The sequence below is a fragment of the Peromyscus leucopus genome, chromosome 1, assembly GCF_004664715.2.
Source record: "Peromyscus leucopus breed LL Stock chromosome 1, UCI_PerLeu_2.1, whole genome shotgun sequence".
Lineage (NCBI taxonomy): Eukaryota > Metazoa > Chordata > Mammalia > Rodentia > Cricetidae > Peromyscus > Peromyscus leucopus.
Genome location: NC_051063.1, coordinates 24,057,261 through 24,072,091, shown reverse-complemented (window position 1 = coordinate 24,072,091; position 14,831 = coordinate 24,057,261). Strand labels below are relative to the sequence as shown.

At 43.2% G+C, this 14,831-nt stretch overlaps 1 protein-coding gene across 1 annotated transcript in view; it reads left to right on the top strand.

Annotated features, from left to right (window-relative positions):
* Positions 1-14,831, top strand: part of Gldc (glycine decarboxylase) — an 88,762-nt gene that overhangs the window by 27,162 nt on the left and 46,769 nt on the right. Inside the window, exons 4-8 of the mRNA XM_028894684.2 lie at positions 494-658; positions 5,590-5,667; positions 7,004-7,151; positions 7,475-7,671; positions 9,659-9,755. Of these exons, the coding sequence (XP_028750517.1) occupies positions 494-658; positions 5,590-5,667; positions 7,004-7,151; positions 7,475-7,671; positions 9,659-9,755 (685 nt within the window). The remainder of the gene's footprint in view (positions 1-493; positions 659-5,589; positions 5,668-7,003; positions 7,152-7,474; positions 7,672-9,658; positions 9,756-14,831) is intronic.

Below are 14,831 nucleotides of genomic sequence, written 5' to 3'. Positions count from 1 at the left end.
TCAATTGCTTCCTATCATTTGGGTCTCAGGGATTGAACTCGGGTTGTTAGGCTTAGTGGCAAACACCTTTACCTGCTGAGCTATTAACCTGGTTCATCACAGAAGTCAGTCTGTCATCAGTGAGGGGACAGAGCAGTCTGTGTCCTGGCAGCTAGGAACCCACCCGCCTTCTTTTTCAATCCAATAAGCTTCCAACCTATTGGATGGTGCTGTCCACATCCAGGGTGGGACTTTGCCCACACACATTCTGGCTGAGTCTTCTACCTCAGTGTATCCTTTCTGGAAACTTCCATACAAACACACTCAGATGTGTACTTCATTGATTTTCTAAGCGACTTTAAGTTCAATCAAATTGATTGTCCCAATCTTGCTGATCAATGTGTTACATAATTCTCAAGAGATTTCGGCATTGAATTTGAAAACAAAGGGATTTCGTGAACTTCTCTGGATAGGAGAGGCACAGTTTGGACACGGTCTTCTGTTTCCCCCTCAGGGTCACCCAGTACACGCCGTATCAGCCAGAGGTGTCTCAGGGGAGGTTGGAGAGTTTACTCAACTACCAGACCATGGTGTCTGACATCACAGGTTTGGACATGGCCAACGCCTCGCTGCTGGATGAGGCAACCGCGGCTGCAGAGGCGATGCAGCTGTGTCACAGGTGAGAGGCTCAGCGGGAGGAGAGCCCCTCCAGGAGAGGGCCGTCCATCCCCTAGTCCCCAGCATCTGAAACTGTGGTTTGTAACCTCAGGTGGGGTTTCATAGGTGAATGTAGAGTTTGTCCAAAAAAATTGACAACAGTATAAAAAATTTTTTCTGAATGTGGGTCAACCAAAAATTAATTTAGAATACCACACTAATGAATCTGAGGTATTTCTGGCAGAACTTGCATCATCTGACTTCATTGCAGCCTTGGTCCTCAATACACAGGACACATGTACACTTTGCACCTCACATGCCTTCAAGTCACACACCAACAAATGCTACCTGAAACATCTTGGCTCAGGTTCAAGATTATTGCATGATATGAATTATAGGAGTGGGGATTTTGGTTTTGGTGGGGTTTTTTATTGTTGTTGTTGGGTTTTTTTTTTGTTTGTTTGTTTGTTTTGTCTGATTTTTGGTTTTGGTCATACCTCTGGCACCCCAGACCGGCTGTATAGCTGAGGATGACCTTGAACTTCTGATTCCCCTCCCTTCATCTTTAGGATTGAAGTTTAGGATAATGGGTCCCAAGTTTAGGATTATGGGTAGGAGCCACCATGTCCAGCTGAACTATGGTCCTTTTTACCGTACATCAGAAGTTTTCTGCTCCCATAGAAACATGATAGTTTCATTACAAAAGACAAAGTCTTAATATTTTCCTGCCATTATTTCTCAGCATGTAATGGCAAATTAGCATATCTTTGGATTACACTATGTTAGAATGCTTGATTTCAGAAATTTGCAGTTTTATTTGCTGATAAATTTCATAAAAACATTAGATGGATGTTGGCTTGGGGTAAAGACAGAATCTGAAACAATTTCTAAATGGCTCTAGAGGTGCTTCCGCCATATGGTGCTATATTAATATCAAGAGGTATCTTAGTATTGACAATCATAAAGTCAAAATGGCCACCAACTTGAGGAACACTGAAGACACTCTACATTTTCTGTGATCAAACATTCAACTAAGATTTAATTTTATAAGTAAAAAATAAGCACATTTACCTTATTAATATGCATATTTGCTTTAGCAGCTGGGCCAAGCATCCCAACAGAAAAATAATTAAATAAAAAAATTTGCTTTTATCAGTTGACATCTATCTATCTATCTGTCTGTCTGTCTGTCTGTTATCTATCTACTTACCTTCCTATCTAGGTATTAGGGTTGTTTCAAAATAAATTTCTTTATGCTTAATTGTCACCAAATGTTTGATTTGGATGTGTATTTTCTATACCTATACACATTCTCTCATGGAAAGATTTATCTGACAAAAATGAGTCATGAGTTGAAAAGTCTTAAGAATAAGAAACCCTGCTTGGAGGGGCTTACCAATTCTCTCTCTTTTTCTCCTTCTTTTCTCTCCCTCTCTCTCTTACACACATATGTATGTGCATCGGCACTTGTGCGCACACATACATTTATATGTATATATATACATACATACATATATATATATGAAAGATAATATTAACAGTTAATAAAGTGTTACAATAGGTTTTTTTTCCCAAGCTTCTAATTGCTTGACAGAAAAACATTGTTTTTCTTATGTAAGTCCGAAGGTGACTTATTGGACAACCCTGAGGTGTTATTAAGGACAGGTGTCCCTGTCTGCCTGCCATCTTTAGCATAACATTTCAACAGTAGGTAACGTTAGACCTCTAGCCATGATGGCGAGATCTGCCCTCAGGAAGAAGCAAAGGGCGGAGACCTAGAGGGACTTCTAGCCAATCAGAGGCCTCTCTACAGAGCTGTCACTCAACAGCTTTCACTTTTATTTCACTGACCACCCTTCCTTCATATGACCTGGAGAAAGAAGCTCCGTATGGATGGGCCTGTTCCTGCCCTTGTTACTTGTACTGGGAGGAGTGGATAGTGGGAGGGGCTGCCATTGTGGAATGGAGCAGCAACACTTCTTCAGAAGGCTTCTCTATGTTTGAAATTTACCTTGTTTTCCTTTGTTGTTTTTTTTATGCCCCCCACACCCATTCCCCACTTGTTGTGCTGTATATAATAAACCCAGGGCCTTAGGTATGCTCTGACACTCAACTGTACTCCTAGTCCTTGGCTTTTTGAGGCCATAAGGACTTGAACTTGAGATGTTCCTGCCCTTCTCAGTGCTGTCCTTTCAGGCATATGCATCTCCACCTGCCTTTGTTTTTTATTTTACAATGTATTTTGAACACCTCATTCTTTCTTAGCTTTCTAGAATAGGGCTTTGGGTTTTTTGTTTGTTTTGCACGCATGTGTGTGTGCATGTGTGTGTGCATTTGTGTGCACGTATGTGGTGTGTGCCACTTGTGTACAAGTGCCTATAGAAGTCAGAGAATGTCAGATCCCCTTCGAGCCACCCAAAGTGGTTTTGGAAACTGAACTTGGGTCCTCTGGAAGAGCAGCAAGTGCTCTTAATCACGGAACCATCTCTCCAGCCCCTAGAATAGGACTTGTGTCTGTTGCATGGAAGTGCCATGGTTATTTAACCTCACATCTGCTGCTACACATTTAATTTGTTTTCACCATATTCTGTTACTGAAAACATACCATGTGCATCCCTGAAATAAAGCTGTCCCAGAAATTCTAATTCTCTGCTGAGGATCCATTTCCAGAAATCATTGGGTCACAGGGCACAGTTAACAATCACTCTACAGTTCACCTTCCTCCACGCTCTGCCTTGGAAGACGATTGGAACACATCTTCCTGGAAGAATTCTCATGTAGGTTGGGAAATCTGCCACATGGTGTCATCTAAGACTTGGTGCCTCTCCGTGAGTGCCCATATGAGTTTATTACTTGGCTCCCACATATGTGGGACTATCAGGGTGCAGGCAGGTATAGACTCACTCAAGGTATAAAAATCCTCGTGGTGAAGCCCATCTGGAGCCTTCTGCTTCTTCAGCAGCATTGAGGGTAAGTTCAGGTTCCTCATGGAGACACACAGGCACATAGGGTTGTCATTTACATATCTTCTTAGTTACTATTCTCAGCTTTTTATTGATTTTTAATAATTTTTGTTCCCTCCTTTCAAATCTTAAAATTATTTCTATTCTTTCAGGCAGGATCTCATAGCCTAGGCTGGCCTGGAACTCACTGGATAGCTGAGGATGACCTTAAACTTCTGATGTTTTTGTTTTCATATTCTAAGTGGTAGAGTTATAGACACACACCACCACACCCAGTTTATGTCACACTGAGGATGGAACCCAGGGTCTCATCCATGCTAGGCAAGCCCTCTACCAACTAAGTCACATCCCAGCCCCCAGTGGTAGCCTTTATCTTACATCCACCAAAGTGAAGGTTTTTGTTCTTTGCTTACTTGATTGTTTGGGCTGAGGGTTTCCTACCTGCCCTGCATGGCTTACCTCTAGCTGAGGTGATGGGCTGCTCCCCCTCAGTAATGCTTGCTTCTTCTCTCCTTTCTCCTTGGGTGGGGGGGGGGGGCTGCATCTAGATTAGCTTTGGTACGTGCGTTTGCTTTTCACCTGTAGAAGTCATTGTAGAGTTGACTCAGGTCATTGAGTCCCTATTAACATTTTCTCCAATTTGTTTCTATTCAAACTGTGGGAAGTATTTCCCACTAGGTAATTTTTGTTTTAATCACCCCAACTTGACATATTCCCTCATTAAGTTGATATTTATGCCAAATGTAATTGTATATGCTATAATCCTAGCACTCAGGAGGCTATAGCAAGAAGCTGCTTGTGAGTTCAGGGCCAGCCTAGGCTGAGATGCTATCTCAAAACAGAAACAAAACAAACAATAAAACAAATTATATGTAATACAAAAATAATACCTGTATTTAATGAAAAAAAATCTATCAACTGAGTGGAATATAATTCAAAGTAAAACATGCTGTTTTCTAGGGTAAGCCTCCAAAGGAACCATTGTGTATCTATCTACTGGGAAATTAATAGCGTAGCATGACACAATTGTATACACTCTGTGCCCTTTTTTCTTTGTCCAGATACGCACTTGGTACCTGAATTGTTATATAGTCACATTGGTCTTGTTTCCTGAAACCATAGAAAGGGAAAATGTCCCAGCAACTGCACCCTAGAGCCCACCCAGCTCAGCTTGAGGTCTTCCTGTGTGTATCTCACCTCGGTTCTTTCCCATGGTGTTGGTGAGGACACTTGGCTTAGATCATCTCTAAGTGTTCCTGTTTCTTAAATTCTTTTGTACTTTTGTTTACTTTTGTATGTGTGTATGCACGTGTGTGTGTGTGTGTGTGTGTGTGTGTGTGTGTGTGTGTGTGCTGAGAGGCTAGGAAGAGATCTCTGGATCTCTGGAGTCAGTTCTCCTTGCACTCTGTTGAGGCAGAGTCTGCCTTGTTTTGCCCAACCAAGACTCTAAGATGAAGTATGCCATGTGATAACAAAATTCTAAGATGTGTTACTTTAGAAGAGTTTTTTTTTTTTTGGTAGTGGTTTCAATTTCCTCTTCTATTTAATACTTACCCTTTTCTTTTTATCATGATAGAGATTTTTTTTTAAATTGGATTGATTTTTGTTAAATTATGTTAGAACAAGATTGAATTTCAGGGGGTCGCAGTAGGAACTACCAGCCATTAACCACTCAGTTCTTTTTACACTGTGCTTAGAGTTCCCCTCACTGCTTTGCCTTCTTAGAAACTCTGATTTTAGCGCTGGGGAAGAGGCTCAGTTGATAGAGAACTTGCTCTGGTTAAGCCCCAGCACTACCTCTCCAAGTCTTAGTGACACACACCTGCGGGAGGCAAGAGGACCAGAAGTTTAGTTAGAGGCCAGGCTGGCATACTCAAGACCCAGTCTCAACAAGGAAAAAGAAAACAAAAACTAACAAACGGCCGAAAACTTGATATTTCGAAGTCTTTTGGGAATGTTCAAGTTTGAACGTGCTTCTTCTTTCCAACAGACACAACAAGAGGAAGAAATTTTTCGTGGATCCGCGTTGCCACCCACAGACAATAGCTGTTGTCCAGACTCGAGCCAAGTAATTGATTAAGTTTGTGTTTGAACCAAGGGTAATATCATATGACCTGCCTCATCTCTCTTTCCCACTTCCGGTCTGATTGGAAGTGAACCTGCCTTACACCGAGTTTGTTGAGTTGTTTTTCCTCCCCCACTTCCTTCCATGGACGCCCCTGCTAAGTCCCTTGTGAGTACTGAGGGACAAGCACATGGTGAGTTTAGTTGCCTTTGCCCTGTAGCAAGTTATCATGCTACTGTAATCTTCTAGTAAAACTTAAAATATTAAAATCGGTTTGAGGCAGGAGGATTTCAGGTCTGAGGCAAGAAGGAGCCAGGTGGTATAAACCTGTCCCAAATAGACACTAGGGCTATAGCTCAGCAGGAGGGCACTTGTGCCGAGTGGGTGAGGCTCTGGGTTCGATCCCTGGAGCCATGAAGGAAACAAGTCAGAGGACTTGTGTCCCCGTGGATAAATACATACACAAAAAGTGAAATAAAGTAACCTCAGCGGTGTTTTGGATGGTTGGGAAAACAGAACTCACACACAACGGCTAGGGTCTTGTGTGTGCCTCCTGCAGATGGAGATTCTCAGGAATCCACCCAACACCTAGAGGAGCGCAGTGAGTAGCTCTAAGTGCCTCTGCCTCTGATTAGTTCTGTAAGCAACGGAAACATCCCCAGCTCAGCCGCCACTGGATTTACTTTCTACCTTGGAAATGTGGGGCATGCTTCTGCCTCGTACCACCCTTCAGAAGGGATTTTGAGTCATTGTTAGAGGGTTTTGAGAACCCAAGGAAGTCCTTCCTGTCATCGGGGTGTTTTTCATTTACCATAGCTGACCCGGAGTAAATGTCAGCTCTGTTGCTGTAGGTATTGGGTCTTTAGCTCTCGGAGGTGATACCCCTCTCAGGAGTAGGTTGGGGAGTTGAGGGGAGAGGAATGGGAAGGACAGAAGAAAGAGACAGGAGAGGGAGGCATGCACATGAGTTGGTGTGGGGAAAGGTCAAGTATGAGAGGAGGTGGGGCTGGAAGGACACTGAGGGGACGCCCAGGAAATGAATACAGTCTCACCGGAAATAAGCTGGTGCTAGTTACATTTTCTGAGCAGGCATGGCAGCTGGAGAGATGGCTCAGGTGGCCTGACAGCCTGAGCTCTGTCACCAGAAGCCATGGCAGAAAGAAAGCTCACTCTCCAAAGTTGTCCTCTGACCTCTATACATGTGCCTTGGCATGTAAGCATCTGCACTCACAAACACATCACACACACACATACGCACACGCACCACACACACACGCACACGCACCACACACTAATAATAATAATAATAAAGAAAACAAATTTCCTCTTGTACTTACAGATACAGGGGGGTGCTTGTTGAGCTGAAGTTACCCCATGAAATGGATTTCAGTGGCAGAGATGTCAGTGGGGTGCTGTTCCAGTACCCAGACACCGAGGGGAAGGTGGAGGACTTCACAGAACTCGTGGAAAGAGCCCATGAGACTGGGGTAGGTAAGCCCCTTGTGGCAGCCCAGAAAGGTATGTCCCAGTTCTCCTACATGTCTGCCTTGTGGTGTATTTCACTTTCTTTATAATTACCACATGGAATGGTGAAATTCTCCTGCCCTGCTCCTTCCTCCTCGTTAATGTCAATCACTAGTTTGTGGTGCTCAGTGGCATCCAGTAAGTAGTTGTTGCATGAATGCACAAGCAAATGGAATCCCCAGAAATGCACCCTCCCTGCCCGTGTGTCTGTAATAGAGAGAGCTCCTGTGGCCTCACAACTCAGGAGAAGGTAATAACCTTGACCTCCTCTCCATTTCCTCTCCAGAGCCTGACCTGCTGTGCCACCGACCTTTTAGCTCTGTGTATTTTGAGGCCACCTGGAGAGTTTGGAGTGGACATTGCCCTGGGCAACTCCCAGAGATTTGGAGTGCCACTGGGCTATGGGGGACCACATGCGGCCTTTTTTGCTGTCAGAGAAAACCTGGTGAGGATGATGCCCGGAAGGATGGTGGGGGTGACAAGGTAAAGTTTCACACCCCCTTATTGTGATTATGACCTTCCCTATTCTTTTCCTTTCCTTTTTATTAAAGATCTATTTTTATTTTGTACGTGTGTGTGCCTCTGTGTGTGTGTGTGTGTGTGTGTGTGTGTGTGTGTGTGTGTGTGATTGTAAGCCATGTATGTCTAGATGCCCAAGGAGACCAGAAGAGGGCATCGGATCCCCTGAAGCTGGGGCTATAGGCAGTTGTGAGTTGCCCAGTGTGGGTGTGTAGAAACAAACCGGGTCCTCTGGAAGAACAGCAAGTGCTCAACAGCTGAGCCACCTCTCCAGCCCACCCTGCCCCTCCCTGTTCTTTTCTCTGATTTCACTCCAAATTTAATCGGCCCATGTCAAGTGATTACAGACAAGTACAACACAAATTAAGAAGAGAGCGTCCATCTGGGGAGTACACCAGTACTTCTGCACACTGTAATTCAGACAGTATGAAAAAGTGTTTGCATCCTATGTAAGATACGAGTGTAGTCATGTACGGGCAATCTCGGTTGATGGAGGCCTGTGTATTTTAAGTGGTTTGTGCCTAACCAGTTTCTTAAGTATCCCATTGTAGAAGGAAGAACTCACTTATGCAAGTTGTCCTTTACACACACACACACACACACACCAAAAACAAGTGCAGAGAGGAATTAAAAGCACAAACTGAGTGTGATCCAATGGGTGTCTGGAGGTTTCTGCCATGTAGCTTTAAGTCTTGATAGCTTTTTTTTTTTTTTTGATGGTTCCTTCTTAGGTTAAGATTTATACTGGAGAAATCTCCATTTATCTTAGTCTCCAAAAACTATCTGTCTGTCTGTCTGTCCGTCTATCTGTCTATTCTCTCTCTATCTATATCTATCATCTAATATCTATATCTATACCATCTCTCTGTCATCTACCTATATCTGTCATCCATATCTATAGCTATCTATCACCTACTGTAGATGTAACCGTCTTTTTAAATAAGAAACACAGAGCCAATGCAGAAATGAAAGCTCAAGAGGTCAGAGTAATAGCTAAGTACTAAAAACCTTACCCTTCACTGCTGCAGCTATCCTCTTCAGCCAAGAGACCTACTTCCTGAGTGTTTGTCTTTTTTATAGACTTTCTATTCTGCCTTCTCATTGGTTGTAAACCCAACCACATGACCTCCTCGTTACTGCCCTTCTATACAGACCTCCAGGTCTTCTATGGTTAGTATTGAGATTAAAGGCATGTGTCTCCATGCTGGTGGTATCCTTGAACACAGAGATCTGCCTGTCATGTGATTGGAATTAAAGGCATGTGCTACCACTGCCAGACTTCTGCTATGTCTTGCTATTAGCTCTTACCCCCAGGCAACTTTATTTATTAACATACAAATAAAATCACATTTTAATACAAATGAAATATCACCATAACCTACCTATATCTATCTACCTATAATCTGTCTATATCTATCAATTATCATCTCTCTCATCTACTTATCTATCTATCATCTATCTATCTATCTATCTATCTATCTATCTATCTATCTATCTATCTCTCTATCTCTCTATTACATTAAACAGGGGAAGTGTTTGTGAGGTAAGTAGTGAGACTGTAGGCATTCCTTTCTGTTTTCTTAGTAAGTATTCAGTCTCTTCAAACCTCTAGAAAAAAAATTCTGTTTTCTCAGTTTATCTCCCTTTTCTATCAGTCATGGAGATCGAGTGACAGATGCTCCTTTGTCTTATTACCTGTTCGACAGAAGATTTCCTGGGAAATACCCTTCCACTGTTCCAGGCTTTAGTATATTTGTCTCAGTGCCTCAAAGTTCAAATTAAAAACCTATAAGTTGTTGTATTTAGAAAAGGGACATTTGGAAGTTGGATTTTTATGCACTTGCCCGGCCCCCAAACCTACTGAATTCCCTTCAGCTGGGAAGCAAATTCATCTAAGAGAATCCTGGTGCTGTGGTCATCTGTGCTGACTGGATGCGTTGTCTCCATCCAGGGATGCCACAGGGAAAGAAGTGTATCGCCTTGCTCTTCAGACCAGAGAACAACACATTCGGAGAGACAAAGCCACCAGCAACATCTGTACCGCTCAGGTACGTGCCACATCCCTCCTGACTGCTGAATGATGCGGGGATCTCACTGGTTCTCTCTTCTTTCCTCATTCATTCACCACTGTAGCCGGAAGTTTCTCCTGTCCTGCCTGGCCCCACAATCCAGAGGAATCTCTCCACCCAAGGTCCTGCAGCCGCTTCTAACTAAAATAATCACTCAGAGGATTAATATTAATTACAAACTATATGGTCTATGGCTCAAGCTTCTTGCTAGCTCTTATAACTTAGCTCAACCCATTTATATTCATCTATGTATCACCATGTGTTCTGTGGCTTTACCTGTGTCCCATTACATGTTCCTCCTTGGACGGTGGGCTGGTATCTTTCCCAACTCTCTGTATCTCTGCTTGGATCTCCTGTCTGCCACTAAGCTGCCTTGTCATAGGCCAAAGCTGCTTTATTTATCAGCCAATGGGAACAACATGTATATTCACAGCATACAGAAAGACATCCCACAGCCCTTGGTGGGGCACAGAAAATCTTCTGACTACACACCATCTGCTGAACCACATGTACACTAGAGATGGCAGATCTTACTGACAGAAAAGCCTGGTCTTGTATCTTACTGCTATTCTAGGTCACATGCTTGGCCTTTACATTCATTTCATCGATGGCTCAGTGGTGAAGAGTGCTTATTGTTCCTCTAGAGGATCCAAGTCGGGTTCTCAGAGCCCATGTTGGGAGATTCATAGCTGCCTGAAACACTAGCTCCAGTGGATCCAAAGCCCTCTTCTGATCTCTGAGCACACTCAGACACATGTGATATGCATTCACCAAGACACACATGCATACAAACACACCTACAGGTGAATCAAAATAAATCTTAAAAGACATCATTGAGCTGGGCGGTGGTGGCACACACCTTTTATCCCAGCACTCGGGAGGCAGAGGCAGGCAGATCTCTATGAGTTTGAGGCCATCCTGGTCTACAGAGCGAGATCCAGGACAGGCACCAAAACTACACGGAGAAACCCTATCTCAAAGAAGAAGAAGAAGAAAAAGACATCATTGTGGGTTTTTTTGCCTAAAATCACACCTTCAACATCTTAAACTGATTAAGTTCAGGGAAAGGATAAAGGGATAGCCTTTAATTTCCATGTACTTTGAGTGTGTTTATTATGAAGTACTGGGCTCATGGTCTCTCAAATTCTTAACCATGGGGCAGTCTATATGTGTGGGAATGTGGCACCATCTCTTTGAGCTACAATGGAAGATCTTTAAGAAGGAGGCCAGGAGGGCAGAGGTGACGTGATGGAGGGGAAGGTCCAGACTGGTATCTTCTGGTAGTCATTCTTTTGGGGGTCATAAAAGGGTTCCTGAAACTGCCAGAATAAAGATAGTGATTCGGGAGCTTCTGCCCTCCTTGAAGTTGCTTCAGGGATGGAGTCAGACTTTAGAGACTCAGCCAAGACCACAGCAGTACACACACATACACACACACACACACACACACACACACACACACACACACACATCACCAAAAATAGGCACAGCCAGGTGTGGCACATGTCTTTATACAGCACTAAGGAGGCAGGGACAGGCAGGTCTCTGTGATCTTCTAGAAGCGTAAGCAGTGCTCTTAACTGCTGAGCCATCTCTCCAGCACCCATTCTTTCTTTTTTCTTCAAATTTTATGCATGCATGCACGTGATAGATGCATGTGTGTCCTGCACATTTGTGGAGGTCAGAGGACAACTTGCATGAATTAGTTCTCCCGTTCTACTGTAGAGTCTGGAAATCAAACTCAGGTCATTAGGTTTGCAATTTTCTTACCCCCTGATCCATCTCACTGGCCTTTTTCCTTTGAAATTTGAAAATAATTTTCCAAGTATACTGGCCTGTCTACAATGAACAAAGTTATGTGGTTGCTTCATCTGCAGTTCCTTTAGTTTGTGTATAGCTCATGTCATCATTTTTCTGTATATTTTCAGTAGTTATGAGAATGGTGTATATATAAAGAAAATCAGGGGCTGGAGAGATGGCTCAGAGGATAAGAGCACTGACTGCTCTTCCAGAGGTCCTGAGAGTTCAATTCCCAGCAACCACATGGTGGCTCACAACCATCTGTCATGAGATCTGGCGCCCTCTTCTGGCCTGCAGTCATACATGCTATATACATAATAAATAAATAAATCTTTAAGAAAAAGAAAGAAAGAGAGAGAGAGAGAGAGAGAAAGAAAGAAAGAAAGAGAGAGAGAGAGAGAGAGAGAGAGAGAGAGAGAGAGAGAGAGAGAGAGAGAGAGAGAGAGAAAGGAAGGAAGAAAGGAAGAAAGGAAGAAAGGAAGAAAGGAAGAAAGAAAATCATGCTTGCCCTGGGGATGGCCGTGGTCTGTCTTCCCTGGTTTTTATCTCTTCATTTTGCTGACTGTCTAGTTTTTCATTTCATTGTTCCTTTTCCCGACTTGTTCTGGTTGCTCATAGTACTCCCGTGTCTTTGCAAGCAGGCAGTTGCTCTTCTGCTAAGACGTGGCTGACCTCTGCTGCGCTTTCCCCTCTGTGCTATCTTTGTCCTCTGCTGCTGCTTCTGTCAACTGTTGCTTGTTCTTAGTCCTGCATCTTCCCAAGTGGCATCATTTGGTCCTCACTGAAGTTCTCTTAGATTTGCGTCATTGATAGAGCGTGGCTATTTTTTTTTTTAATCTCTGAAAGTCTTTTAATGGATTATATTTTAAATCTTTCTATAAACTTGTGGCCTAACCAGTATAAAAAAATTCTCACCCTGTTCTGTGTTCCACCCCTTTTCCCCCTTTTTCTTTGAATTGGTCTCATGTATCAAAACCACTATATAACTAAGAATACTCTTAAATTTCTGATTCTTCCAGCCTCTAGAACTTGGAAGGTAAAGGCAGGAGGATCATGATTTCAAGACCGCCCTAGGCAGCATGATAAGACCACTTTCTCCAAAGAGAGATAATACAGATTTAGTTTCAATATATAAAATGATGTATGTGCTTTACAAGAGGCAGGAGAACGTCTAGGCAAAGCATAGACAAAGAAAATCAGAGGTCAGAGGATTGAATCTGGAACAAAGAATATTCAGTCTCATCAGAATGTGTTTGTATAAGCAAAGCTTTTTGTTTATTTGTTTAGTTTAGTTTTTTTGAGACAGGGTTTCTCTGTGTAACAGTGCTGGCTGTCTTAGATCTCGCTCTGTAGACCAGGCTGGCCTCGAACTCACAGAGATCTGCCTGCCTCTGCCTCCCAAGTGCTGGGATTAAAGGTGTACGCCACCACCGCCCAGCTAGCAAAGCTTTTAAAAAGGGGAATGGAAAACAGATTTTAAAAAAGTCTCCCAGAAAGCCAGGTAGAGGGTACATGCCTGAAATCTCTGCAGTAGGGAAACTGAGGCAGGAGGATTCTGAATCCAAGGCTAACCTGAGTCAGACGGCAAGATCCTATAACAATAAAATAGAAGAAGGTAACAGAGATGAGATGGTTCAGTGGGCTGTCCTTGCACACGGGCCTCATGACCCAAGCTTCAACCACATTGCCCACAAAGTAGCAGGAGATGATTGGCTCCCAAGAATCAACATCTTGCTTCTATGTGCTGTTCTCTCTCTCTCTCTCTCTCTCTCTCTCTCTCTCTCTCTCTCTCTCTCTCTCTCTCTCACACACACACACACACACACACACACACACACACACAAATGGTGTATTAGATAAATATAAAGGTGTGCAGGTCAATACACACACACACACACACACACACACACACACACACGTATTACTTTAAAAAATTTTCAGAGCCTGCAAGGTGTGGTGGCACATGTAGCCGGAATCTTAAAAGTTCTTATTAATAAAATCAAACCTAGAGCCAGGTATTGGGGTAAACACTGGATGGTCAGAGAGACAGAACAAGCCACAGCTAACCTCTCAGCTGGCCAACTTCTCAGTTGGTCTTGTTTCCTCCGACTGGAAGCCTCTGTGTCCTCATATCCCAATGGCTCTCAGCTGAACTGTGCCGCTAGAAGCCTGAAAGCTTAACCAGCTAATGCTTCTAGTTTCTGGTCTTCACACCTTATATACCTTTCTGCTTTCTACCACCACTCCCTGGGATTAAAGGTTCGCTTTCTGGGATTAAAGGCATGTGTCACCATGCCTCGCTGTTTCCAATGTGGCCTTGAACTCACAGATATCCAGAGGGATTTCTACCTCTGGAATGCTAGGATTAAAGGTGTGTGTGTCACCATTTTCTAGCCTTTGTATCTAGTGGCTGTTCTGTCTCTGACCCCAGATAAGTTTTTTAGGGCGCACAATATTTTGGGGGACACAATACCACCACAGGCACATGCTTTTAATTCCAGGATTCAGGAGGCAGAAGATGGCAGATTTTTGTGAGTTTGAAGCCAGCCTGGTCTATATACTGAGTTCTAGGACAGCCAGGGTTACATAGAAAGACCCTGTCTCAAACAAAACAAAACAAAACAAGAAACCAAATAATTATAGGGCCTGGAATGATGACTCTATGTTAAGATTCCTTACTGCTTTTGAAGAGGTCCTGGGTTCAGTTCTCAGCATCTATGTGGTGGCTCATAAACTGTCTGGAACTGCAGTCCCAGAGGATCCAATTCCTCTTCTAACCTCCATGGGTTCCTGAATACATGTGGTGCACATACATACATGTAATATTAAATGGATGAATATTTTAAAATAACTTATTTTATTTATTTAAGTAAATTTATTTACTTAATGTATCTGTATGAATGTGGGCACAGACATACCACGACACTTGTGTAGCAGTCAGGAGATAGCCCCTGGTATCAGGTGTTACACTTCTGTGTCGGTCTTTATGAGGGTTCTGGGAGATCTGCACTTGATCTTAGCCAAAAGGCCGAGAAGCGATAAGGGTTCTGGGAGATCTGAATACGGGCCCTTTCACTTTGGGGGTAAATGCTTTACCCTTGAGCCCTCTCCCCAGGCCTCACTGAAGTTCAGTCTCTTGTGGTTTAGCTTCAGAGGAAATGTTTTCTTGGAGTTTCTGAGTGTTTGAAAATTGCTTGTTGTTTTGATTCTTGAAGAAATGTTTAATTGTGCATAAAATCCCCAGATCTCCCCTTT